This window comes from Natator depressus, chromosome 27 (assembly GCF_965152275.1).
Source record: "Natator depressus isolate rNatDep1 chromosome 27, rNatDep2.hap1, whole genome shotgun sequence".
In the NCBI taxonomy this organism is placed as follows: Eukaryota; Metazoa; Chordata; order Testudines; family Cheloniidae; genus Natator; species Natator depressus.
This window is the reverse complement of record NC_134260.1, coordinates 13,477,538-13,503,592: the sequence shown is the minus strand read 5'-3', so window position 1 is coordinate 13,503,592 and position 26,055 is coordinate 13,477,538. Positions and strand designations below refer to the sequence as shown.

The window sequence follows — 26,055 nt, the reverse complement described above, 5'->3', positions numbered from 1 at the left end:
GCTCCAACCTGGGTACGAACGTCAGTCGCTGGGGGTCTGTAAACCAGCCCCAGCCGATCCCAATGAGGGCTCCGTGCCCCCCGCAGAGCCAGCGGCCCCCTGGCAGTGCCCACGGGATCCACTTCTGATTCTACAGAGGAGTCCGTCACAAATCAACAGGGAAGCCACGGCCACGGCGTGTGCTGGTACGGACAGGAACGGGCTGGGGCCTAGGGCCCGGAGCGGGGGGTGGCCCGCGGCCGCGTCACCTCTTCCCCCTCCTCCTCGGCTTGCCATGCGGCCCTCGGGCCTGGCAGCAAAGAGCAAGAACGGCGTCCTGGCGCCGGCGCCGGCCGCGGCGTCACGGCGAGTGGGTGGCCGGGCTGCTTCTGTTGGAGCTGGGCGACAGGCTGGGGCTGCAGCTGCCGGGGGGCGGCGCCAGGCTGCTCACGCGGGAGGCGCCCGGCTGCCCGCCCAGCGTGTCCAGGCCCTCCGAGTTCTCCAGCATCTCCTGGATGAGGGGCGGCATGGAGCCGGGGATCTCCATCTTCAGCGTGATCACCCGCTCGGCGCCTGCGGGCAGACGGGGGCAGATGGCTCAGCGCAGCCCTGCGGGCTCCCAGCCTGGCCCCCCACAGGGGACGGTGTGGGGCCAGGCTCCGGGGGCCTGCCTTGGAGGGCACAGGGTACACGGGGGTGGGGGATGCTTGGAGTCACCCTCTCTGCACTCAGCCTGCGCCCCCCTCCCTCGGACACACACACTTTGGGGGAGAAACCCGGCCCCACGGCCCGACTCCAGCCCCAATCAAAGTGCCCCACTGCCTGGTGGGGGGGAGAAGCACCAGCCCCTCCCCTCAGCCCTGCCCCCCAGGCTCTCTCCCCTCGGCCCCCCAGCCCCTCCCCTCGGCCCCATCCCGCCCAGGCTCTCTCCCCTCACCCCCCCAGCCCCTCCCCTTGGCCCCATCCCGCCCAGGCTCTCTCCCCTCACCCCCCCAGCCCCTCCCCTCGGCCCCATCCCGCCGGGCTCTCACCCTTGGCGCTGATGCTGCGCAGGTCCGTGATCTTCATCAGCATCTTGGGGAACATGTGGGGCTTGGTGGGCCTCCTCTTCCTCACGTAGATCTTCAGCGCTTCCAGCAGTGGCTCCTGCAGCTTGTCCACCGTGTTGGCCTGCTCCAGGTCCTGGCGATCTGGGGGGGGCGGGGGGTGGGTCAGTGCCAGGGCCGGGGCCGAGCCCCCTCCCCAGGCACCGCAGTGCAAGGGGCCGGGATCCCAGCCATGAAGCCAGAGTCTAGTGCCCAGCTCCCCACCAGGGGGTGCTGTTGAGCACGGCTCGGGACCCGAGCGGGGGGAGCTCATTTGTTTGGGGGGGGGGGGGTGTTAATCAGCCCTGAGAGGGCCCAGAGCCTGCTGGGAACCCAGCACCCATCTCCCCCCCAGCCCCCCCGGTTTGTTATTGTCGGGTCCCGTGGGTACACTGGAGAGCTCTGGCTCAACCCCCATGTGGAGAGACTGCAACGGACCTCCCAGGGGTAGGGAGCCCTGTCCTGGGCACCGCCGGCACCCCCCGCCCCGGCTCTCACCCCCGCAGATGAGGCAGATGGCGCTGAGCAGCCCGGTCTCCGCATCGTCCATCTCCAGCGGGAGCAGCTGGTTGGCGAAGGCGAAGACGAGGTCGGTGAGCGGCCCGAACCCGGCGTTGTGCATCTGGGTGCGGTTCAGGGTCAGCCCGTCCGAGAAGGTCATAGTGTCCTGCTCCGGCGTGTAGCGCGTACAGATCCGCAGGATCTGGGGGGAGCTGGGGTGAGTGCGGCCCTGGCCCTGTCCCCCACTATCTGCCGGCCCTGCCCCCTGCCCTCCAGCCCTGCCCCCACTGTCTCCCGGCCCTGCCCCCCACCCTCCTGCGCTGCCCCCCCACTGTCCCCAAGCCCTGCCCCCTCTGCCCTCCAGCACTGCCCCCCACTGTCCCTCGGCCCTGCCCCCCACACTGTTCCCAAGCTCTGCCCTCCAGCACTGCCTCCCCACTGCCTCCCAGCCCTGACCCCCAATACTCCCCAACCCTGCTCCCCACTGCCCCCTGGCATCAACCCCACCCCATGATCCCTGGTCTGCCCCATCTGCGCCCCCGGCACAACCCCCAGTGCCAAGAACCAGCCCTCCAGGGGACACTGCCTGCAGCTGGCCAGGCAGGGAACACCACAGTGCCCAGGGTCAGTGGTGCAGGGGGAGCTGGGGGGCTCACCAGGATGTCCAGGCAGGCGGCCTTGAGCAGGGTGATCTGGTCGGCGATGGTGAGCGTGGTGAAGCCGGGCAGCTGCTTGGCAAACTCCACCGTCTTGATGATGCACTTGGTGGAGAGTTCGCTGAACTTGTCCCACAGGTCGATGTCCAGCGAGACTCGCTGCTCCGAGCTGTTGTTCTGCAGGGACGTGCCGGCCACGGTGAGCGGGAAGGGGAGGGCCAGGGGCCGGTTCCATCAGCCCGTCACCCCACGGGGCGGCCCTCATGTACCCCCCTGTCCCCCAGCATGAACAGCGCTCTGCCCTCGCAGCACCTCTCAGTCAGTACTTAACTAAAGATGCAGGGGGCTCACTGTACAGCTGTGGAAACTGAGGCACGGAGCGGGGAAGCAAGTTGTTCAAGGGCATGCAGAAAATCAGGGACAGAGCTGGATAGAACCCAGGAGTCCTGGCTCTTAGCCCCCCTGCTCTAACCACTAGACCCCGCTCCCCTCCCAGAGCTGGGGAGAGAACTCAGGAGTCCTGTCTCCTAGCCCCCCTGCTCTAACCACTTTCCCCAGCTCTGGGAGGGGAGTGGGGTGGAGAACCCAGGAGTTCTGTCTCCCAGCCCCCCTGCTCTAACCACTAGATCCCGCTCCCCTCCCGGAGCTGGGGAGAGAACTCAGGAGTCCTGGCTCCCAGCCCCCTGCTCTAACCACTAGATCCCGCTCCCCTCCCGGAGCTGGGGAGAGAACCCAGGAGTCCTGTCTCTCAGCCCCCCTGCTCTAACCACTAGATCCCACTCCCCTCCTGGAGCTGGGGAGAGAACCCAGGAGTCCTGGCTCCCAGCTCCCTGCACTTTTTGCTGTCAGCCCCCTGGGCACCCCAGGCCAAGGCAGCAGGGGGCTGGGAACACAGACCCTGGCTAGAGCGTGGAGCAAATGGGGCACTGGCAGGGATGTCAGGGGACATCGGGCCGTGCTCATAGCTAGGCCAGCTGGGGGAGTGAAGCTTCCCAGATGCAGCCTGCCCCCCGGAGCTCCAGCCCCACTTCCGCACACCCGAATCCTGATCCCAGCCCCCGGGCTGCTGCTGCCCCTCACTCCCGCCCCGCAGCAGCGTTCCCCCGAGGCTGGGGCGACGGCCGGGCACTCACCGTAGTGTATTTGCCGAGCTGGCACAGGGCGGGGAAGGTCTCCTGGTGGGCTTTGCGCACTTTCTCAATGAGATCCTCCACCTCGGGCGTGAGGACGTAGCTCTCCGAACACTCCTGCTTCGGCGCCTCCTTCTTCTTCTTGTTCCTGTCATTCCGGACGGCTGGGGGGGGAGGGCAGGCGGGTGAGCGGGCCGGCCCCGATGCCCCTCGGCGCACCCCCCCTTTCTAACTGCCATGACCGGGGGGGGGTCACTCGCTGGGCACCCCCCCCGGCGCCGAGAGCTCAGCGATCACAGACTGTGGCGGGCAGCGAGCCCAGCCCCTCGGGGCGTCGGTATCAGCAGCCCCCCCTAGTGTGGGGGGGCGGGGCCGGGAGAGAAGCCCGGGAGGGGATTGGGGGGGCTGTATGGGGGGTGAACTGGGGGGACTGCATGGAGGGGGGAGGTGAGCCCCCTGCACGGTGAGGACCAACAGCAGACGCTGCCCCACAGCAAGACACAGGCTGTGCCCCAGGAGCCCCCGGGCTGCACAGACCCAGGCCCGGTGACCAGCCCCACACAGCGAGTGGCAGAGGCAGGAATTGAACCAGATTCCCCCAGTCGGATGCCCTAACCGCTAAGCCAGCCTGCCCCTGCCCTGTACAGAACAGACCCGATCTCCTCCCCTGGGGGCAGGGCGAGCACCGCTGGGTGGGCCAGGAGCTAGCTGGGGGCCAGGGGCGAGCTGGAGGGTGAGGCGAGCTGGGGGCAAACTGGGGCGATCAGGCTCCTGGGGGCTGAGGCGAGCTGGGGCCGCAGGGGGAGCTGGGGGATGGGCGAGCGGGGCCCGCGGCCTCAGGCGGTTGGAGCGGCCGAGCTGACAAATGGCAGCGAAGCCAGAAGCCGCGCACACGGCTCTTTAACAAGGCGCCGGGGCCATCAGCAGCCGATTACGGCGACAGGCCATCGCTCAGGCCGTGCGCCGAGGGAGGGGGGCCAAGGCTGCGGGAACCACTCACGGCTGCTCGGCAAACCCAGCACCGTGGAGAGGAGCGAAACGCGGGGATCAGTCGGGGAGGGAACATTGCAGCTGTGACCCGGCGTTCATCATCGGGCCAGGGCACGGCCCAGAGCCAGCCGCACCGAGGCCTCAGTTCATCCCCCGCCCTGGCTCCATGACACCCGCTGCAGCCGGCGGCTAGCACCCCGGGGGGGGGCAGGCTGGGAAGGGCCCCCAGCTCCAAGCCGGCCCCCTCCCCACTCCCCAGGCAGGGTCCCCCCCAAGCCGGTCTCTGAGCACACGCCCGCCCCGGCTCAGGGGCACGGCCGGGCCACCGCAGCGGATGGGGCAGGAACCTGGGGGGCAGGATGCCTGGGTTCTCCTGGAGGGCCCCACGAGGCGGGGGGCGGGGCCAGACAGCTGCACCCCCTTTGCTCTCTGCAGAGCCAGGCAGCCGCGAGGGCGGGTTTACAGGCGGGCGCCATGACAACTGGCCTGCAGACGCCGGGAGGCCCCTGTCAGCGTCATTTATCTCTGACATCATCAATCACGGGTTGCCGGGGCAACGGGCTAGATCCCGCAGGAAGGGAAGGGGCCCAGCTCTTGGCCTGACTGGGAAGCCCCCGGCCCACGGCGGGGGGGGGGGGGGGCCTTACCAGTGCCGCCCGGGCCGGCTCGGTGACTCCCACGCCGGCCTGCTCCCCGGAGGGTGCAACGCCGGCTTTCTGCCTCCCCGCCCTGGGCGCCCCCACGCTCCCCTGTGGCCCCCCACGTGCTCGGAGGGGGGAGGATTTCAGACCCACGGGCGGGGAATCGGCTCTTTCCACCTGTCCCGCCTCCCGTGAAACGAGCCGGGGGTGGCTCAGCAAAGCGCTCGGGGGCCTGTCTCCACCCCCACCCCCCGGGGCCATAACCCCCCAGCCTGCCCCCCATGCCATGCCCCCCCCGGGCCATAACCCCCCAGCCTGCCCCCCATGCCATGCCCCTCCCAGGGCCATAACCCCCCAGCCTGCCCCCATTCCATGCCCCCCCATGCCATAACCCCCCAGCCTGCCCCCCATGCCATGCCCCCCCATGCCATGCCCTCCCCCCCCCGGGGCCATAACCCCCCAGCCTGCCCCCCATGCCATGCCCCTCCCAGGGCCATAACCCCCCAGCCTGCCCCCCATGCCATGCCCTCCCCCCCGGGCCATAACCCCCCAGCCTGCCCCCCATGCCATGCCCTCCCCCCCCGGGCCATAACCCCCCAGCCTGCCCCCATTCCATGCCCCCCCATGCCATAACCCCCCAGCCTGCCCCCCATGCCATGCCCTCCCCCCCCCGGGGCCATAACCCCCCAGCCTGCCCCCCATGCCATGCCCCTCCCAGGGCCATAACCCCCCAGCCTGCCCCCCATGCCATGCCCTCCCCCCCGGGCCATAACCCCCCAGCCTGCCCCCCATGCCATGCCCTCCCCCCCCGGGCCATAACCCCCCAGCCTGCCCCCCATGCCATGCCCTCCCCCCCCGGGCCATAACCCCCCAGCCTGCCCCCCATGCCATGCTCTCCTCCCCCGGGCCATAACCCCCCAGCCTGCCCCCCATGCCATGCTCTCCTCCCCCAGGGCCATAACCCCCCAGCCGCCCCCCGGTGCCATAACCCCCGGCACTCACACTCCTTGGACATGCCCACGTCGAAGCACTTCTGCAGGCGGCAGTACTGGCACCGGTTCCGCGTCACCTTGTTGATGATGCAGCTCTTGTCGCGGTGGCAGGTGTAGACCATGTTCTTCTGGATGCTCCGGCGGAAGAAGCCCTGGAAGAGCCGGTCAGAGCCCCCGTGAGCGTGGGGGGGCAGCCGGGGCACCAGCCGCCCCCTCCCCACCCGGCTGCAGGGCACTAGTGTTACAATAGTGCCCGGGGGGGCAGGGTCCAGCCGGGGCTCTCTGGAGGGAAGCAGCACAGATGGACGTCGGAGGGGCTCCGGTGCAGCGCCCATGGGGTGGGGGGGCATGATGAGGCCTCCCCAGCCCACGGGGTTTGGCTTTAATTACAATTAAAAAGGCGCCCCCCCCGTCCTCCCCCCCGGTCCAGACCCAGCGGCTCCCCCTGCTGGCTGCACGGCTGCATGGCAGTAAAGCCAGACGGTCAGAGCTTCCGGGGGCAAAGGAGCAGCAGGAGCCCGGAGCCAAGTCTGGAACCAAGTGTACAGCCCCTCGCGCCGGGGGCCCCCCCAGACCCCGACCGAGATGGGGGCCCCCCCAGACCCCGACCGAGATGGGGGCTCCCCTCGCGCCGGGGGCCCCCCCAGACCCCGACCGAGATGGGGGCTCCCCTCGCGCCGGGGGCCCCCCCAGACCCCGACCGAGATGGGGGCTTGCTATCAAGAACAGAAGCACCCCAGGCAGAAAATGGAAAGAGCGTCACCAGCTTTTCACAGATGGGGAAAATGAGGCACGGAGCGTCTGTGGCAGAGCTGGGAAGTGACCCCCCCCGCCCCCCAGCCCCAGCCCTACACCTAGGCCGCAAGGTCCCCTTCCTCTCCAGGAGCCAAGAGGAGAGCCAGGCCGGTGGGATGGGCCCAGCGGAGGGGAGATTGGCCGTGGGCGCTGGAGCCAGGAGACGTGTGAGACTCCGCAGCCAGACGTCCTCCTCCCCCGCCCCCGGGCTGGCCCCGGCCCAGCCGCTGCTGGAATGTAACTCAGACGTGCTGAGGGATGCAAAGCAGCTGAGCGCGGAACCCGCACATCCGCGCTGAGGGATTAATCCCGGCTCCCACGCGCCCCCCTCCCGGGGTGGGACACACACACACACACACCGGGACACTCGGGGGCTCGGTGGGGGAGCTTTAACCGGCTGCGCTTGAGGGCACACGAGAGCAGGAGACTGCGTGTGCGCGACACTGAGACACGCACCCAATCCGGCGCCCTTCACCCTGACCCCTACGCAGAGATGGTGACGCCAGCCGAACGGGGCCGGAGCCAGCGGCTGTTGCACTGTTTAGCGCTAATCCCCAGGCAGAGCCAGGCTAAGCCCCACATTGCTCGCTGATCCGCGAGGCTGGGGCAGGGGGTGCTCTCCTGGGGGGCCCTGAGCTGCATGGACTGGGGCAGTGCCCCAGTGCAGATACACGGCATGCCACCCAGCGCAGCCCCACTGCAGGGCTGTAACGGGTGTGCGTGGGGGGTGTCTAGCGGTTAATACAAGGGATGGGGAGCCAGGACTCTGGGGTTCTATTCCTAGTGCAGACACACTGGCAGACCTTGGGAAGGGACTTCACTTCTCCCCGTGCCTCAGTTTCCCCCGCACCCAAGGAATGGTTTACGCTGCCCTCCAGCCTCAGGGCTGAACAGTCAGCAAAGCCCCTGGCCTGGAGGCTGCTGCCCAGCGGGGATGGGAGAGGGAGCCCCCTGCCCTGGCCAGCCACAGGCTGGGAGCGTTTTGCAGCAGGATGCAGAGTGCAGGGTGCCACGCCCAGGCCAACCACGGGTGACGGGCACTGTGGAGAGGTGCCTGGCTGGCGGGGGCAGGGGGTCCTAGATGTGAACTGGGTGGAACAGCCAGAGAAACACCACAGCTGCCAGCCCCCCATGCCAGGTCCAGAGTGGGGTGGACGCCTGGCGCCCCCTGAGGGCTGGGCTAGGAACGGGGGCACTGCTTTACGGGCAGGAAAACTGAGACTTCGAGGGCCTCGTTCAAACGCGCGGGTTCCCGTGACTGAGCACGGAGCTGAGCACGTGGCCCGGGGGGCCCCATCAGCAGCTGCTTTGAGGCGAAGTGACCCACGGCAGGAGCGGGGGCGCGACTGGAACCCAGGACTCCTCGTCCCCTTGTCTGAACCAGACCTGGGGTCACCCCTCAGGGAGCTGTAACCACATCAGCCCCCCCTCCATACCCGCTACCCGGGGCCCCCCAGCCCTGCCCCCCAAGCTCCCTGCTAGCCCCGCACTCACCTTGCAGCCCTCGCAGGCGCTCACCCCATAGTGGTAGCCCGAGGATTTGTCCTGGCACACAAAGCAGGGCTTGTAGATCCGGGGCAGCGGGGGCGGCGAGGGGGGGCTGGGGACGATCTCCTCGGAGCTGGTGCTCTGCGTCTCGATGGCTGTGGGGAGGAGGGGAGATGCGCTCAGGGGTCTGGCTGCTGCGCTTGGAGAGGCCTGTCCCCGCCCACGGGCACCCAGAGGGACTCTGCCTCATGGCGGGCGCCCCGCATGCAGCAGGGCATTGGGAGGGGACATCGGGGAGAGGGGAGCTGCGGCAGGAAATTGGGGGGCAGGGCAAAGCCACTGGCGGGGGGTGGGCGAGCCAGAGTCTGCTCCCTCCCCACTTCACGGGACCCTGCCACACGGCTGGCCATGCTGGGCGCAGAGGGGAGATGCCTACAAAGCAGCCATGGTCTGCTCTTGGCATGGGGGGCTGCCCCTGTGCTGGCCTGGCTGGCTGTGTGTGGGGGGTTTATCTCCCTACTGGATGAACGCCAGCCCATGGCCCTGCCCCCGCGGTGCCCAGTGCTGCTGGAACCCAGCCCCACGGGCCCCATCACCACGGTATCAGAGCGTCGCGAGAGAGACACCAGCCACAAGGACACGCGGCTCCCTCTGCTCTGCCCAGTGCCAGAAACGCCAGGGCAGCCTCCCGGTGCTCCGTCCCCTGCACGCCTGGCCGCTCCTGGGCTGCATTCCCGGCAGCAGGGTCCCCCCCCTCGGGGCAGTCCCGGGGCCCCCCAGGAACCCACGCGCCCGCCGGGGAGCTGCCAGCCCTCGAGCGCAAGGGAGGTGGGAGGCGGATTCCCAGCCTTGCAGATTCAGCTTGACGTTTCCAGGCCATAGGATGGAGCCTGGAACCGAGTCAGACAAAGCCTAGCCCAGGAGCCGCTCGCTGCCTCTGATCAGCATCTGAAGGGACCTGCTGGCACCCCCTCCCGGGTCCACCTGGCACCCCGCCCCGGCAGCCCAGCACTCCCCCCTGTCTGCCCAGCACCCTGCCCTGGCCGCCCTCGGAGCAGCCAGATCCCTCCACGGGACGGAGGGGTGGGCAGGACTGGCTTTGCCAGCCGCACCCTGGAACCAAGGTGGCCTGGGCTCCCCCGGGAGCTGAGAGCCCGCTGTCGGGAGATGACGGGGTTCGTCTGGACACCTCAGAGTGCGGGCGTGTGCATGCAATTGGGTGAGTGCAGGGGTGTGTGTGTCTGCAATTGGGGGGTCTGCAAAGGCGTTGGGGGGGGGGCCTGTCAGGGTATGACCTTGAACTAGAAATTTGAAAACAAATCGACCCAGCCAAACCCTCCCGTCCCACCCAGGAGACGCCCCAGCACCCAGGGCCCCGATGCCCCCTGCAACTGACCCTAACAGCAGCAATTGCCTGGCCGAGCGTCTGCTCCGGTGCTAAGGGAGCCTCCCGCATGCCGCGCACGGACGGACACGTGCCCACCCTGGCACATGCACGGCAGACACACTCTGCACAAACAGAGGTTGGATGGGGAAACTGAGGCATGGGAAGCACAGTGACTCGCCTAGAGGCCAGCAAGGGGGTGAGACCAGAAGCCAACAGTCCTGCAGCTCGTTCCTCCCCGGGGTGCACAGAGCTCCCCTGGGCCCGGCTCTCTACCCGCCGACAGGCCTGCGCTGGGCCCATCTCGAGCTGCCCGTTCACAGAACCACAGTCCCCCAACCCGTCAGAGCGCCAGGGAAACGGCGCCACAGACACGCCCCCGCCCGCCCCAGCCCAGCGCCGATGGGGCTTAGCCGGGGAACGCGGACCAGGCCCTCGCTCCCCAAAGGCTAGGCGAACGGGGGATGTTGCTGGACTCCCTGCAGTCAGAGCGGCACAGCTGCCCCCGTGCCCCTGAGCTCACCCTGCCAGCGAGCGGCAATACGGAGCCTATGACACAAGGCGGGGCAAGTCCAATTCCAGCCAGTAGAGGGTAGCGGCGCGCAAATCCTCCCCACAGCGCACTGCAATGCCCCCTCCCTGGGGGTGCTAGCGCTGGGCAGGGGGTGGGGGAGGGGAGACCCAGGGGCTGGCTCTGGGGGGGAGGCCCAGCAGTACCCCTAACCCCACCTGCTCCCCGCGGGCACGGGGCCAGGAAGGGGTTAAGGCGGCGGTGCCAGCTGCTCAGGGTGTTTGCACACAGAGGGAGCCAAGCGAACCAGTTGAACAGGATATGACGGGCCTGGCCCCGCGGGGTTAACACACCAGCCCCCACCCCCCAGGTCTGCTCTGCGCGGGGAACAAGGGGGCCCTGCCTGCTGCCCATGCGGGGATCAGACTGCAAAGAGCAACGCGGCCCTGAGCGCAGGGGAAGCCACCCCAGGCACTGCCAGCCCCTTCCAGACGGGCCCTGCTGGGGGATTCCTGGCCCCCAGCCACCGCCCAGCCGGGAAAAGAGGGGGGTCATGGTTAGAGCAAGGGGGGCTGGGAGCCAGGACTCCTGGGTTCTGTCCTTGCTGTGAGATAGGCCAGGGGCAGGGCTCCCATTCCCCCCCAAGGGGCACGGAGCATCTCTCTCGGGCATTCGCACGCCATCACGGGGCCGGCTGCTGCCGCTGCAGGTGGGCACCAGGCACACGAGGGCTAAGGAGACAGGACCCGGGGTGGGACACCTCCCGGGGGGTACTTGACCAGAAGGGAAAGGGGGCAACAGGTGGGGGAGTTACATGGCACTTGCTCCCCGCAGGGGGCTGCTGAGAGACCCCCCCAAAGCGGAGCCCCCGGAGAGTGGCTGTCTGGGAACGCCCAGGGACAGGGCGGCGCTGGATGGGCATTTCCCAGGCCCCCCACCCCAGCTCGGAGCCTTTTGGTCACAGCCACAGGGGAAGCCCCAGGTAAAAGTGGGGGACCTGTTCCCATCACAGGTCCAGGCTGTCGCTTCTCCTGAGGGTAACGAAGGAGGCTGCGCTAATTACTCTGCAGTGAGGAAACCCAGGAGCTCGGGGCAGGCACAGTGGGCAAACATAGGCACCGTGCTACGGGCGAGTCCAGGCGGGCCCAGAGACAGGCAGAGGCAAGGGGAGATTCCCCGCGGGCCAGGGGCTCCTCGAACGACAGCGCCGAGGTGGGGACCCCAGAGCCCCCCGAAGGGGGCTGGGGCTCATACCGGCAGCTGCAGGGCACATCCTCATTGGCTGCATACGGGCAGCGCCAGGGGCCCTGTGGCAGAGGCAGGATCCCAGGCCTGAGGACCCCCCAGCAGGCCACAGCCCCAGGAGACCGGGCCAGGCGCCCCACGGGACAGCGGGTCAACCATGCAGTGAGTGGTCAGAGCAGTGGGGCTGGCAGCCAGGCCTCCTGGGGTTGCCCAAGGGCGAGGGGCTGTGCTGTAAGCACTAGGCTGGCTGCAGATCTGCTGACACTGTCCGTCTGTCCATCCGCCCGGGCCTTGGGGGGAGGGAGTCAGGGGCTGGAGAGCAGCAAAACAAGCAGCCCCTCGCCAGCTCCCAGTGCCCGCCAGGACGCAGCAGCTGCTCAGGAGTGTCTGGATCCCCAGCCCCCACGGCTGCAGGGGCTCCCCGAGGGGCAAGGTCCATCTGGGACAAGCAGCAGGAAAGAGATGGGCTCCCCACCCCGGCATCAGCCGGAGCCAGGCCCAGCAGCGCAGCCGGGGTGAGGGGCTGGGGAACAGGCCTCGGGCTGGGCCCAGGGCAGCGAGAACGCAGCTGGCAGCTGCCCGACATCCTCCTGCAGGGCAGGAAGGCGTCTCGGCCCAGGGCTTCCCCCGCTGCACGCTGGGATCCCTTGGCAAGCTCAGGGCCAGGCGCCAAGGAGCCAGGGCTTGGGCACTCTGTTCTGGCCCCTGGGAGGGAGTGGAGTCTAATGGTTAGAGGCGGGACCTGGGGCCAGGATTCCTGGCTTCTATTTTTGTAGCTGAGAGTGCAGCCTAGTGGGTGGAGCAGGGGCTGGGAGTCCAGGCCCGGCCAGACTGTGCAATACCTTCGGAGAAGCACTGTGTTTGGGCCTCAGTTTCCCTCTCTACAAAGCAGAGAGAACACGGGTCACAGAGCCCCAGCCAGGGGTGTCCAGACGACTGCCAGGGAGCCCAGCCAGGCCCCTCAAGCCCCCTGCCCTGAGCAAGCTGCCCTCTGGCCCCAGGAGTCCTCCGCCTCCCCCGCTGCTTTGCAGGAAGAGCAGCTCCCCCCGCCCACACTGGGGTGCAAAGCCAGGCTGCAGTTCCTGGCCCGGCGTGGGGGGATCGGGGGGGGCTGACCTGGACGAGCTCAGAAGCTGGACAAACCAGTAAGCTACTGATGAGGACAGGCAGGGGGAGCAGGGGGCTGAGGCCGGAGGGGGGCAGCAGGGGGTGGAGCAGGAGGAAGCAGGGGGGCTGCGGGGGGCTGAGGGGGAGACTCCAAAGGGCACGTGACAAAGGAGCCGGAGGATCGGCACAAAGGAGCCATTGTCGGGTTAGCTTCTGCCAAGACCCACATTCTTGACAATAGACAGCCCAGCCCAGGGGGGGGATCCTTCCCCTTCGGCTCTCCCAGCCATTCCTCGCATGCCTGGCGTGGGGGGGCTCGCGTTCCGGCAGGCGCGGGGTGGGTGGGGGGTGCTCACACACACGGGGCCCAGGATGCACAGAGGCGGGGCAAGGCCCATGGGAGCATGGGGGGGGGCAGCCCGGGGGTGATGCCAACAGGAGTGCTGGTGGGGGCCCAGGAGAGGGGGAGGCCTGTGGGAGCATGGGGGGGGCACCCCGGGTGTGATGCCAACAGGAGTGCTGGTGGGAGCTCAGGAGAGGGGGAGGCCCGTGGGAGCATGGGGGGGGGGGGGAAGAGCCGGGGGTGATGCCAACAGGAGTGCTGGTGGGGGCCCAGGAGAGCGGGAGGCCTATGGGAGCATGGGGGGCGGGCCAGGGCTGGCGCTGGGGCCTCTGGGCAGACTCGCGCTGTTTCTGTGCCCAGCCCCTCCTCAGGCAGCCCGGCCCGGGAAACAGGCGCTCGGCCCCAGCCTGGGCAGCACTCGCTCCTCCTCCCCCCGCCTGACAGGCCCTGAGCTCTGTGGGGCAGGGGCTGAGGGACCAGCCGAGACGGCTCCCACGTCCTCCCAAACTTCTCCCCACAGGGACTTAAACAACACTTTGCCCCCCGCCCCCCCCCCGCCCCGCTGGCAGGGAGCGGGTCAGCCCCATGAGAGAAGGGGAAACCATGCAGCCCGGCCAGGTGATCAGCTCCCCCAAAGAGCCCTGGGGTAGGAGATGCTGCTGGTGGCCCGGAACGGTCCAGCCTGTGTCCCGCGCACCCCCCCGGCTCCCCCAGCCCCGCGCCACTGCCAGCTACGCTCAGGCAATGGGGCTGGGATGCCACCGTGGGAGGGAGCAGGCCGGGCACGGAGGGAGAATGGGATCCCTACGGGGCAGGGGCTGGAGGCTGCAGGGAGCCTGCTACCTGTCAAAGGAGCCTGGGGTCCCAGTACCTGTCGGTGCCCATGGTCCTGTGACAGCAGCGCCAGCCTTGGCCCGAACCAGCACAGCGCCCTCGCTCTGCCAACACACGCTGGCACCAACTTTCCAGTGGGAGAGGAGCCGGCCTGTTCCAGCCCCACACACCCCAGCTACGGGGCAACGAGACTCCACCCAGCCCTCACCCCACCCCCATCCACCCTGGCAACACAGGCAAGCGCTGCCCATCTGGGGTGGGGGCTAACCCCTCCCTCGTTCCAGCCCAGCGTGGCGGCCAGTGCCCAGGGCTTCCCGGGACAGGCCCACTTGGCATCTGGCCCGGGCTGCAGGGCCAAGAGTCAGGGCAGGGGGCAGGAGATGCTGGCGTTTGTGACGAGCGCCGCACAGAACGTGCTGGGCACTGATCCCCGGCGGGCGCTGCCACTCCAGGGAGCGGAGCCAGCCGGGCACCGGCAGGCCGGGGTCTATCACCCTCCTCATGGAGAGCGGCGCTCACCCAGCGCGGCTGACAGCCCGTGCCACACGCCACTGAGAGACAGACAGAGACCTCTACATGCACACACACGCCCCCCGCCCCGCACACATATCCCCACACGCATGTCCCCATGCCCCCTGCACACGCAGCCCTGCCCCTGCATGCCTATCCCCACACGCATGTCCCCGTGCCCCCTGCACACATCCCCACACGCATGTCCCCGTGCCCCCTGCACACGCAGCCCTGCCCCTGCACACGTATCCCCACACGCATGTCCCCGTGCCCCCTGCACACATATCCCCACACGCATGTCCCCGTGCCCCCTGCACACGCAGCCCTGCCCCTGCACACATCTCCACACGCATGTCCCCGTGCCCCCGCACACGCAGCCCTGCCCCTGCACACGTATCCCCACACGCATGTCCCCGTGCCCCCTGCACACCATGCCCTGGCCCAAGAATCCCCACACGCATGTCCCCGTGCCTCCTGCACACGTATCCCCACACACATGTCCCTGTGCCACCTGCACACGCAGCCACCCCTGCGCGCGCACACACACACACTCACTCCAAAGGGACCCTGGCAGCCATGAGCACTCAAGGCGGCTGGGGCGAGGCTGGCGCAGAGAGATCTGACGTAGCAGAGGGTGGGTGGGTGGACGTGGCACCAGTGCTGGCCTCCTGCCCCCTCACCCCCCCATCAGACAACAGAGGGCCTTGCAGAGCCGAGCAGACAACTCCTCCCCCCGCGTCCCGCCCATGCCAACATGATGGCAGCAGCTCCCCGCCTCCCTGCCCCAGCCCGGACCCCCGGACCACATCTGCCGGGTGGGGGGGATGTTAAGGGATGGGGGGGTGCAGGCCGCTACCCATGACACTGCCAGGGGAAAGCTGCCCACCCCAGCCTGGGCCCCGGCAGGGATGGGAAAGGAGGGCGGGGTGGGGCGGGTGCTCCTCATGGCCCAGGCCAGGCACAGCCTGGTTCCGGTTTCCCCAACGTGCCACTAGGGCAGGAGATTTTGGTGACACAGACCCAGGGCACTGGACCAGTTGGGGGTGGGGAGACCTGGTCAGCCCCCCCGGCCCCACGTTCCCCAAGCCAGCTTTGCCCCTGCCACCCACACCAAGCTCCAACAGGCCTGGCAGGGGGTCCCCGCTGCTCGAGCTTAGTCACACACGGGGCACCGGACGCCAGCTGCTGCCAGACGTGGGGCATGCAGAGCACCTACAGTGGCGGTGAGCTGGAGCCACTCACCGAGTCCCCCGGCAGCCCCGACTGTGCCAGGCTCGCGCCATCTGACCGAGCAGCTGCGGGAGAGCAACACTGGCACCTACCTGGCACAGAGACCTTGCAGAGCAAAGCAGGCACGTCCCTTCCTTCCCGGAGGCCCCTGCCCGATCCCAGGAGAGCAGAAAGCCGGGCAGCCCAGCCCGCTCCCCACAAGAGCTCCGGGCACATGGGGCCGGGGGTGGCATCGGAGAGCAGCACCCCCTCCCCGACGTACCCTGGGGAGCAGGGGAAGCTGCTTTTGGAGGGAGGGGCTGGCGTGTGAAGTAACCCAGGGGCGGAGGGAGCAGAAATGGGGCGGCGGTGCAGGAGGGGCCCCACGAGAGGGGACGGTACAAAGGTGCCAGGAGGGGGGCTGCAGGCAACTAGAACCCAGGAGTCCTGACTCCCAGCCCCCCCCCCCCCAAGAGTAAGAGGGGAAGCAGCTGCAAGCCAAATGCTGCAGCTCAGAGCTTCCCTGGGCAAACAGGATTTAAAAGCCCCCCACCCCCTCCCTTCCTCCCACAGCCCTGGCTCTATTTTCACTCCTCATGGGTTTGCTTTTCCTGAGTCGCTGCACAGGAAATCCAGCGAGACACGCCCCAGACCTTGCCCGGCTGCCCAGCCCCCAGGCAGTGCCACAGCCCTGCAGAGAGAACACCCGGGCTACCAGCTCCGCCCGGCCAGGGAGCCCCCGGGCGGGCCAATGTCACCACCGCGCCGGCGTGGGAAACCAGGCTCCCGGGCAGCGGGGCCGGCCAGCATTCCAGAGACAGCTGGGGAGAGAACCCAGGAGTCTTGGCTCCCAGATGCCCCCCCCCCCCCCAATCTAACCACTGGACCCCTCTCCCCTCCCAGAGCTGGAGAGAGCGCCCAGGAGTCCTGGCTCCCAGCCTTCCCACTCAAAGCAAGAGACAAACTGCCAAAGTCATCCTGCGCTAACCCCTAGATGCCCCGTTAGGGAAATTCCCCATCCTGCAGCACTGCTCCCCCCACAGCCCCTGGCAGGCCCAGGCGAACACCCCCTGTGAACCCCTTGGTGGCCTGACCTCTTCCTCCCCCACGCCAAGGAGGGTGCATCTGAGCCATCTGTCCTGGGGGGCCCCATATGATCCAGGGCAGCCTTGAACCCCATGACTTTAAAGGAGGGCAGCATCAGCCCCCCGGGTCTTGCCGTGGGCAGACAGACCCCTGCATGGCTTGGAGGGTGGCGGGGGGGCTGCGAACTCAGCCATCGCTCTCCTGCCCTGAACTGCTGAGCGGCTGGAAGAGGGTGGCCCCTGGGCGCAAACAGCTCGGGGCCCACAGAGCCCCTCAGCTCTGGCCCCACAGCCCACGCCCAGTGCAGACCCGGCCTGGCCTGCCCGAGGCAGGCTGGGCCACTGGGCAGGGCGACCCCCCGAGAGACCCTGGCTGCAGCACCCCTGGGAGCCTGAATCAAGGTGGGGAGACCAGCCCCCTCCTGCCATGCTATCCCCTCCCCCAAAGCCTGGTACGCCCTGCCCAGCCGAGCCATGGGGGGGCCCTTGGGTGGGAGGTAGCATACAGCAGAGCCCTGCTCGCGGAGTGCCCTCGGGTTCCCCCGCCCGCAAGGGGAGAAAGGTCCGAACTCACCAGGTGCCCCCGACCCCATCTGCCCGCGTCCGGCCTGCCTGCCTGGCACCGCCCGAGTGCCGCAGCGCCGGGGGCTGGCTGCGGCAGAGCCAGCCGGGGTGGGGGCGACGGAGCACGGCTAATGTGAGGAGACTGCGGGGCCGTCCCCGCGCCCACCCGCCACGCTGCCCAGGAGAGCGTCGCCCCCGCCCCGCGCTGGCTGCCGAGAGCAGCGAGTGTCTGTCACCACCCCCCCCTCCCCGCGGGCACACACAGCCTCCCCCTGGCTCCTGGAACCCCACAGGAGCCCACCGGGGGGGGGGCTGCCTCCCCCTCCCCCCCCAACCAGGCTGAGTCTCAGCTGGAGAGCAGGGGGCAGTGCCCTTGGCAGGGTGGACGCAGGCTCTGAGGAGTGGGGCCAGGCAGGGGAGAAGGCTGGGAGTCAGGACTCCTGGGTTCCCTTCTTCGCTTGGACACTGGGGAGCAGCAGCGGACAGGTCACGTGATCTCTCTGCACCACAGTCGGTACCATGGACATTCCCCGGGGGACAGAGCTGTCCCGGCCCCCTACCAGCCCCACTGCCCCCAAAGGGAGGGATCCCCAGCTCCCTGGCTAGAGAGAACCAGAGTAACCCTCCCAGAGAGCGCCACGCAAACTGAGGAGGAAACTGAGGCACAAAAGGAGGCAGTGACTGTCAGTCACACAGCAAGTCAGTGGCGCAGCCAGGGACAGAGAGCCCAGCCCACTGCTCTAACCACTAGCCCACGCTGCCTGCCGCAAATAACCATCCCCAGGGCTGGCCTGAAATGCTCTGACCCAGCTGAGACCTGCAGGAGCTCGGGGGGGGGGGGGGGGGGGCTCGCATGCCAGCTACATTACCCCCGGCCCAGCGTTCAGACCCAGCCGGAGTCGGGGGGAGGGTGTCGTATCGGCCTGAGCCAGCTACCTGCAGGGACCGCTGCAGTGCTGCCAGCCGGGGGGAGCAACCCAGAGCAGACCCAGGATGGGCAAGGTCAGGGCACCCGTCATTTGTTGGCAATTCACCATGCGCCCTTCCATCCACCCCCACAGCAATGCCCGGCCCCTCCAGCCCTGTAGGGACTCCACGCCCCTTGCCCACCATGCAGGACAAGCACACCACGGCCGGCGCACTGACACCTGATCACACGCAGTGCTGGATCCACGCCCCCCCCCGCCTTTCCCACACGCTGCGCCGGCTCCACCCCCCCCACGGGTCACGCTTCCCCACACCGGCAGGTCACACGGACACCTCACACAGCACACCCCCAGGCTCTAGATGGGACGGGGGGGTCAGGGAAAACTGGGGGGGGGCAGGGAGGGCAGCACCCCCAAATCGAGAGAGATACCTGATCCGCTTTGGGGTGCTGGGAGCTGCAGCTCCCCTGACCCAGCCATCAATGCCCAGAGAAAAGCCAGGCGAGCATGGGTGCAGGGCGCAGACTCCTTGGAGAGGGGCAGGCACCAGCATGGGGGGTCCCCAGCCCGCCGGGAGAAGACACTCCCCTGCGGGGGTGGGGAATGTGGAAGCCACCCCGGCTGTACCAGCTGTACAAGGTTCCCGCCTGGCCAGAGGGTTACAGGTTGGACAAATTTTCCCCTCGCAATTAAGGGCAAAAAGTCAGAAGTTCAGAACATTTTCATGCCCTGATCAGTGATCTGGCTTGGGTCAATTAACACGTTTTGTTTCCATTTTAGCCGTTGTTAGGGGGTGTTTGAGAAACTACAATTAGCTCCCCGTGCTAGGCAGGAAACCAGAATTTTTAATTAAAAAAAAAAAAAGAAGTCAAAATGGCTCTTTTCACAATTTCAAACCCTTTTTCTCTCCCTGCAAGTAAGTTTTTAGCGTTAAACTCAATAAATCGTGGGAACCGGCCCTTAGCCAAGTGTCTGGTTTCCATGAACTGGCACTGCCCAGAGACAAACGTCCGGCGGAAGAGTCGCGATCAGCCGCAGGAATCTGAGCAGGGCTCCCGCAGGGGTCTCGCCCACCCCCACAGCCTCTCCCCCGCCCCCCGGACAGGCCCCAGGGCCCATGGGGCAGGACTTGTGCCCCAGTCTGACCCGTCCCTGACTAGAAATCAGCAGGCTCCTGGCCCCAAGGGGCTGAGAGGTGTAGCCCTTCCTCCTCGCAACCCCCAGGCGAGAGCACAAGGGGGATCGGGGAAAGTGTTGCCCCCCCCACCATGCCTGGACCAACAGGTTAAGAGAGGCTCTGGATTTGGCATGTTACTGGCTGCCAGTGCCAACGGGAGAACCCAGGAGCTGCCAGCCCCGCTCCGTCGGGCACCCCAGGCTCCTCACCAGGCAGCCAGGATTCTGCCGCCACTTCTGAGGAGTGTGGGTCCAGCGCCCGGAGCGGCCCCGGGACTGAGCGCCCGGAAGGGACCCTGTCGACCAGGCTACTCCTCACCTGTCCAGTGCGGGGCACCCTGACGCCTTCCTCACGGGCTGCCAGAGACCAGGCACCGGGACAGACAGAGCCTCCTCCCCAGCAGGCTCTGAATCCGTGCCCCCCTCCCATTCTGAAAGCCCACCCCCCAGCCAGACACCGGCAGTTATTAGATGGTGCTAATTCGCTTCGCCCGGCACCCGCCCCACCACCAGTGGCCTCCACATCCCGGCCTCAGCTTCTCGGAGCAGGACAAGCAGAGCACATCCCACTCCTGCAAGCTACCCCCACCCGACACCAGGGAGCCCCCGCGCACCTGGCCCAGGCCAGCCGAGATCAGGCCAGAGCTGCCAGTGCCAGGGAGGTGGCCGCGCGACCCGTGGGCGACCCGTGGCCAACTCACCCTTCCAAACCTGCATCCTATTTTCTGCACCAGCAGGCGCCTGAAAATAAACCCCGTCGGCCCCAGGCTCCGGGGCGCAGCCAAGGCCCCCCCAGGGCCCAGCCCGGGCCTTTCGCAACACCTGGAGGGGGAGGGGAAGGCAAAAGAGCAGCCCCCCTCCGCCCTCTGCACACAAACCTTTTAGAAGCTTTAAGCCAAAAAACCAACAAGCTGCCCAAGGAGCTTCCCACCCCCCTCGCTGACAAAGGCCCCGGAGGAGGGTCCTGTTGACTCCCTGATAAGAGCAAAAGGTCAAAGGGCCCCACAGACAATGGCAAAAAGGGACTTTGTTCTCTGGAGATTGGGCCAGGGAGGCGGGTGTTAGGAGACCAGGAGGGCAGGCAGCGCCCAGGGGCTGGGCACGGGGGGGGGGGGGGGGGGGCTGGGCAACCAGGAGGGCAGGCTGGGCACGGCGGGTTTGGATGGACCGGGGCTGCATTCCAGGTCCAGCACTGGCCCTGGGAGGTTTTATTTAACGGGCCCAGTTCAGGTGGCAGCTAACAGCTCCAATGCCAGGCAGGGTCTCGGACGTCGCTTTGGCTCAGTAGTACAGGCCAACCTAGCTGGGGGGGGTCCCCCCATCCCTGCCCCTCGTGGATCCCCCAGCTCAGGCTGCTGCCCTGACACTGGAAGACAAGAGAGTCCCCCGGGTGCACTTGCTCAGAGCCTCGGGGCTCTGCCCTCCTGCGCGACCCAGGGAAGGGGGAGGCGACTGGCCCGGAAGAGGCCGCCCGCCCCAGAAAGCTGGCATCCAAGGGGGTGTCACTTTCACCCTCCATAACAAAGTCCTGGAAAGCCGCCCCGCCCGGCAAGGACTTTCCCCCAGCATGGCGCCGGCTGTTTGCCATCCAGACCCAGTATCCCCAGGGAGCCAGGCAGGGCAGATCATTCTGCAGGGAGGGCCCCAGAGCCCCCCCCCCCCCCGTGAAAACAATCTACAAAGAGCCCAGACACAGAGCAGGGCGGCGCATTCGCCCTGCATCCAGCCCAGCGCCTCACGGGGGGGGGGGGGGGGGAATTGTCCCTCCCAAAGGACGGGCCTCCAGCCCAGTGCCTCACAGAGGGGGGGGGGGGACTGTCCCTCCCAAAGGACGGGCCTCTGGCCTCTCATCCCACTAACCGGGCCGAAGGCTCTGACCTCAGCAGTGCTGCTGGCTCCAAAGGGCCTTGGACCGGACGCAGACGCACCAGGCCCAGAACCCCGGGTCCCACCAAGGAACCCAGCTCCCAGCCCCTCCGCTCCCCACACGTCTCTATGCCTGTGTCTCTCGGTTTGTTTTTCTCTCCTGTTTCGCTCCGATCCCAGCTGGCCTGTTCGGAGCAGGCGATAGCTGCCTCTTGGGGGACTGAGCCGATTTCTAACCCACTCTGCCCCAGTCTACATTTCAAACACCCCCCCCCCCAACACACACACAAAAACACCCCCATTCCAAGCCTCCTCCTTGCCCTGCCTGGCGCTGGGAAAGAACCAACAGCCTTAAACTCACTCTGTGTTTCAACTGTGTCTTGACCCCATGCGCTCCAAAGGGGCCCGGGACAGTTCCTGGGGGGCTGCATGGGGGCAGGGTGCGAGGAATGCATCCCTTGGCACCCTGGCTGTCCCACACTGCTGTTCGCCTGCCGGGGGGCGTATGGCCCCTTGGCAGATCTGGTGGCCCCATGCACACTGAAGTTTTGGTCTCTACTCCCCCAGCCCCAGGAGCGGTGGAGCCCTGATGGGCTTTGACAACCCTGCTCCCTGGGCTGGTGCGAGCCACCGGGTCCGATCCACACAACGAAGGGGCGGGGGGAGAAATGGGTTCAGCTCCCCGCCTGCCCTTCGGAAAATGGGGCACCCGGCCTCTTCGTGTTAGGCCTGGGATGTGAATGGGTATGGGGGGGGGGTTTCCAGGAAACAATGACCCCTCCCGGGGGCTCCACACGGCCCCCCACCCGCCCCGCATACATAGCTCGGATAAAGCCACAGCAGACTATTTAGTTAATTGGATTTGGTCAGAGAGCTGATCATGGGCAGTAAATACCCTGCTCATCCCCCTCCACACCCTGGGCCAGCGAGCCGCTTTTCAACCCCAGGCTCTTCCCAGAAAGCCCAGTGCAGCCGGGGACCCCCAGCACCCCACCAGCCGCCTGCCCAGGCGAGGGAGGGCGGGGGAAGGCGGGAATTAACTAGGCCAAGGGTTGCTTATGGCGACGGTGCGGGGCATTAGCCCTAGCAGTAATCAGGAGGGATGTGCAGCGAGGAGCCGCAGAGGCCCGGCGAGGGGAAGCCCGTTCCCAGCCCAGCCCTTGGATTACAGCCGGATTTTCAGGAGGCTGCTCCCAGCCAGGAGCCGAATCTAATTCTGGCCCCAACCCCAAAGGCCACACAATGCTCCCCTTGCACACCGCTGCCTCCAGTCAGTGCCCTGCCATCCCCCCCTCGCCCCCCATGCAGAGCAGGGCGGCCCCTGGGGCCAGGAAACCAAGGGGGGCTGGCAGGACCTTGGAGGCCTGGCAGAGATCAGGGCCCCCTGCACCCAAACACCGGATCGCTCTCCACATGCTCAGGGGATGATACCTACAGTGGCTGGAGCTGCTCCAGGGCTGGCTCCGGAGCGGGGGGCCGTACGGGGTGGGGGGGCCGATCCCTTTGTCCTGGAGCAAGCAGGCCCGAGTCTGGCTGTAAAAATCCATCATGAGGAAGGGGTTGGGGCTGGGGGTTAGCCCGGCGACGTCCACGCTCTCGTACATCTTCCCGGGGGCTCCTTCGCCCGGCCCAGAGTCGGGGTCAGGCGGGTCAAGCCCCTCAGCAGGCTGCCGTCCAGGCGCTCAGCTCCCACGCAGGGGCCATGGGGAGCCCCGGACCCCGCTTCCGCTCGCCGCACTCGGAGACCCACACCTGGGGCCCGGGCCCCGCAGCGTGCGACGGGGGCTCCCCCAGCCCAGGACCAGCCCCAAATCCACGGCCGGGGCCGCTGGGGAACAACCCCCCCCGCCCCAGCCGGCGCTCGGGGCCCCTCAGACGTGGGCGCAGCAGCTAGTTCCCCGGCGAGGAGCCCATCGCTCCGTGCGCTCCCGGGGGCGCGGCAGCCTCCAGCCGGCCGCGGGCTGAGAACCGCGCGGGGCAGGAGGGGCGCTCCCGGCCCGGCCGGCCTCCAGGGGGCCCCTCCCGGGCTCGGCTCCGCGGCTCGGCCGCCCGCAGCGCGCTGCGCCCCCGGAGAGCCGGGCTGCGGCCGGCGCGTCTGCTCTGCGCACGGAGCCGCGGCTGAAAATCCCTCCTGCCACGCGGCGCCTCCCAGCGGCCTTAACCCCTTGGCTGCCTGCGCGGGGCCGCCGCGCTGCGCCACGGCCCGGCCCCGGGGCGCCCCTCGCCGGAAGGGCCTTTTCCGGCGCGGCAGCGCCCGCCTCATTTGCCTAATGGCATGCGGCTGAACTCCGGCTGAACCCGCCGCAAGCGCCTCACCTCCCCGTGACCCCCGGCCCCAGACCCCGCCGCCCCCGGGCCCCCCACCCCCGCTCCAGCCACAGCGACGTGGGTGCGCCCCGCGCCGAGCTGCGCCCCAGCGGTTCCACCCGCGCACGGGCCCCGATCCTGCGCACCCCGCCCCCGCCGCTTCCTGCGCGCTCACGGCGCCTACCGCGGGCCCCAGAGTTTGCAAGCTCGTAATTACCTACCCCCCGGAGGATTACATCACATCACACAACATAACACAACCTAGCTCCTCCCCAGCACGGAGCAGGAGCGCTCACAGCCCCTCCCCTCCTGACTGTGTTTACCCTCCACCCCCCCTGTGCGGCAGGGCAGGGCTGCTGGCCTCACTGGACAGCGGGGAAACTGAGGCAGGCAGAGCCTAAGCCACATGGGGAGCCTGTGGAAAAGCTGGGAACTAGGCCCAGACCCCCCCAAGCCCAGGCTAGCGGCCGAACCGCATCCTGGCTCCCCACCACCTGGATTCACACCATCTCCCTCTCCCATTAATACGTGTGACCCCCCCCCCCAATTTGTATCTGCAGCTACAGAGTCTGAACTGCCAGGTGCCTCAGAGCCCCCAGCCCTGCACCCAGCGGCCCGAGAGCAGAGGCCAGCGCCCAGCACAGGATCAGGGGGGGGTCACGATTCACATGGGGCACGGACACGGCCCAGCTCAGCTTTTCGGTCTGGTTTGTATTAAGGTAGCACCGGGCGCCCCCGTCATGGCCAGGACGCCCCCCAGTGTCGGGCTGCACAAACACCTGACAGACAGAAAGGGGCGGGGGAGGGGAACTTGACTTTGTAAGCGCCCGGCGCTGGGTCCCGTTCCAGTTCGTGCAGCGGCAGAGGGGGTGCGAGGGGCGGTGACGGACAGTCCAGCCCTGCTGCGGCTCCAGCCAGCTCCAGCCATACAAGGCAGACAGCGAATTCCTTCGGGGGTAGAAATCTATAGAAATATACCCCCCCCATTGTATGCTTTCCCCAGATTTTTGCAGTCCTTGACCCTGGCCAGCCCCCTGCCACCCGTCCTAGGGCGTGGCAGTGCCGGCTCATGGAGCACGGCACCCCCACCCGCCTGCCCCCTTGCAGGAGGGGCTCAGGGGCACCAGCCCCATCTTTTCAGAAGAGGAAACGGAGCCCGGGGTAAACCCCGTTGCTCAGCCCTGTCCACACCCGAGTGCCACCATTACACCAACCGAACCCCCGGCGCTGCTCCCGCCCCTCGGGGAGGTGGGTGAACTCCGCCGACGGGAGACGCTCTCCCCTCGGTTGGGGCTTTACTGAGCCGAGCCCCTGTGCGGGGCTGTAAGTGCAGAGCTGCCCTAGATACGGCCCAGGGAAGAGACTTGATCCCCACCCCCAGGCCAGGCAATAAGGCCGGGGCAGAGACGAGAACCCAGGAGTCCTGGCTCTGCCCCCCCGTTGCACCCCACACACGTCGACTGGGGATACAGCAGCAATGCAGACTGTAAAGCCATTTGCAAGCTACAACCTGCCCTCTCCCCTCTTCTCCGTTTCCAAGCCAGGCCAGGCAGCCCGCACCTGGGTCTTGCTACCTTCTGCAGAAAGCAGCCGCCTGGCGGGGGCACCACCAGCCCGCCTTGGCACGAGGTGCGACAGGCAGGGAAGAGCTCACAGGCATTTCAGTTCCTTGCCCAGTCCAGGCTGAACCCCCTTCCCCGAGCCGGCTGCCCTTGCCTCGCGGAGCAGTTCACAGGGGGCAACCACTGGGAGGGGATGGAGAATCCTGCTCCGGGGCCCAGGGAAGACGCAGGCTCCTTAAACCGCAAGTTTGAATCCTGCCAAGCTCCGCTCGGCTGCCCCATGCAGCGGCACGGCAAGCAAGCGCCACCCAGCGACTTGTGCCGCCCGGCGAGTTTTGAAACAGCACGGAGACTTCACTGTTCTTCCCAGCACGGGGTGCCCCCACCGAGATCAAGGCCCCTGCCTCAAAGAGCTTCCATTGAAAGAGACAAAGGGCAGGAGGCGAAACTGAGTCACAAAGGGGAAGGGACTTGGCTAGGGCCAGCGGCAGAGCCCAGAACTCCTGGGTCCCTGGCTAGCACCTGACGCAGTGCTCACCCCAGCTGCCTCGTCTCCCTGGACTTTGAGGATCATGGCCCAGGAAAGGTCTCGCCAGGAGAAGACCAGCTGCTCACCCCACACCAGAACTGGAGCTGGGGGTGGGTGGGGAAGCTGTGGGATCTTGCCCCCTTCCCCACAGCGCCCCAGGCAGCGCCCCCCCCCCGGGGCCAGCTGGGCCTTCAGAACTGGTCCAGGGCCAGACTCCAGCACATCCCAGACAGCAGAGCAGGGCGACACCCAATCCCCCCTCCTCGCTCCCTGCCCTCTGGGAGGGATCCAGCAGGACGCCAGGCCCAGGAAGCTGTGGGGGCGTCCACAGGACGGCACCACCCGCTGGTCAGTTGAGTCGGGATTCCCCCACCCAGGCAGCCGCTGCCCCTCCAACAGCCGCACCACTGCCGGGGCCGATGTGCGGGCCGCAGGATCGGCACCGTCAGTGCCCTGTGGCGAGGCATCCCAGCCAAGTCCCCCCCTCAGAAATCTCCCTCCTTCTCTCGGGGGGGGGGGGGCTCACAGTGGATTTCAGTGGTGCCAGTGTCTCGCACGTCTGTTTGGAGACCCCGGGGCTTTGTCACGGGCGCTGGGTGCTTCGCTGGACGTGCGAGCTGCGAGAAAGCCTTTTTATAAC

At 67.7% G+C, this 26,055-nt stretch overlaps 1 protein-coding gene across 2 annotated transcripts in view; it reads right to left on the bottom strand.

Annotated features, from left to right (window-relative positions):
* Positions 1 to 221: 221 nt before the first annotated feature.
* The window catches only part of RARA (retinoic acid receptor alpha), a 50,315-nt gene continuing 24,481 nt past the window's right edge, over positions 222 to 26,055 (bottom strand). Inside the window, exons 1-8 of one of the 2 annotated variants that reach the window (XM_074940679.1) lie at positions 22,453 to 22,952; positions 8,264 to 8,412; positions 5,985 to 6,126; positions 3,355 to 3,515; positions 2,222 to 2,398; positions 1,563 to 1,767; positions 1,011 to 1,169; positions 222 to 552 (exon numbers count right to left, since the gene is read on the bottom strand). In XM_074940679.1, the coding sequence (XP_074796780.1) occupies positions 341 to 552; positions 1,011 to 1,169; positions 1,563 to 1,767; positions 2,222 to 2,398; positions 3,355 to 3,515; positions 5,985 to 6,126; positions 8,264 to 8,412; positions 22,453 to 22,621 (1,374 nt within the window). In that variant the 5' untranslated portion in view covers positions 22,622 to 22,952 and the 3' untranslated portion in view covers positions 222 to 340. Of the gene's footprint in view, positions 553 to 1,010; positions 1,170 to 1,562; positions 1,768 to 2,221; positions 2,399 to 3,354; positions 3,516 to 5,984; positions 6,127 to 8,263; positions 8,413 to 22,452; positions 22,953 to 26,055 lie in introns of those variants that run through there. The other variant, XM_074940678.1, reaches the window with a different exon arrangement.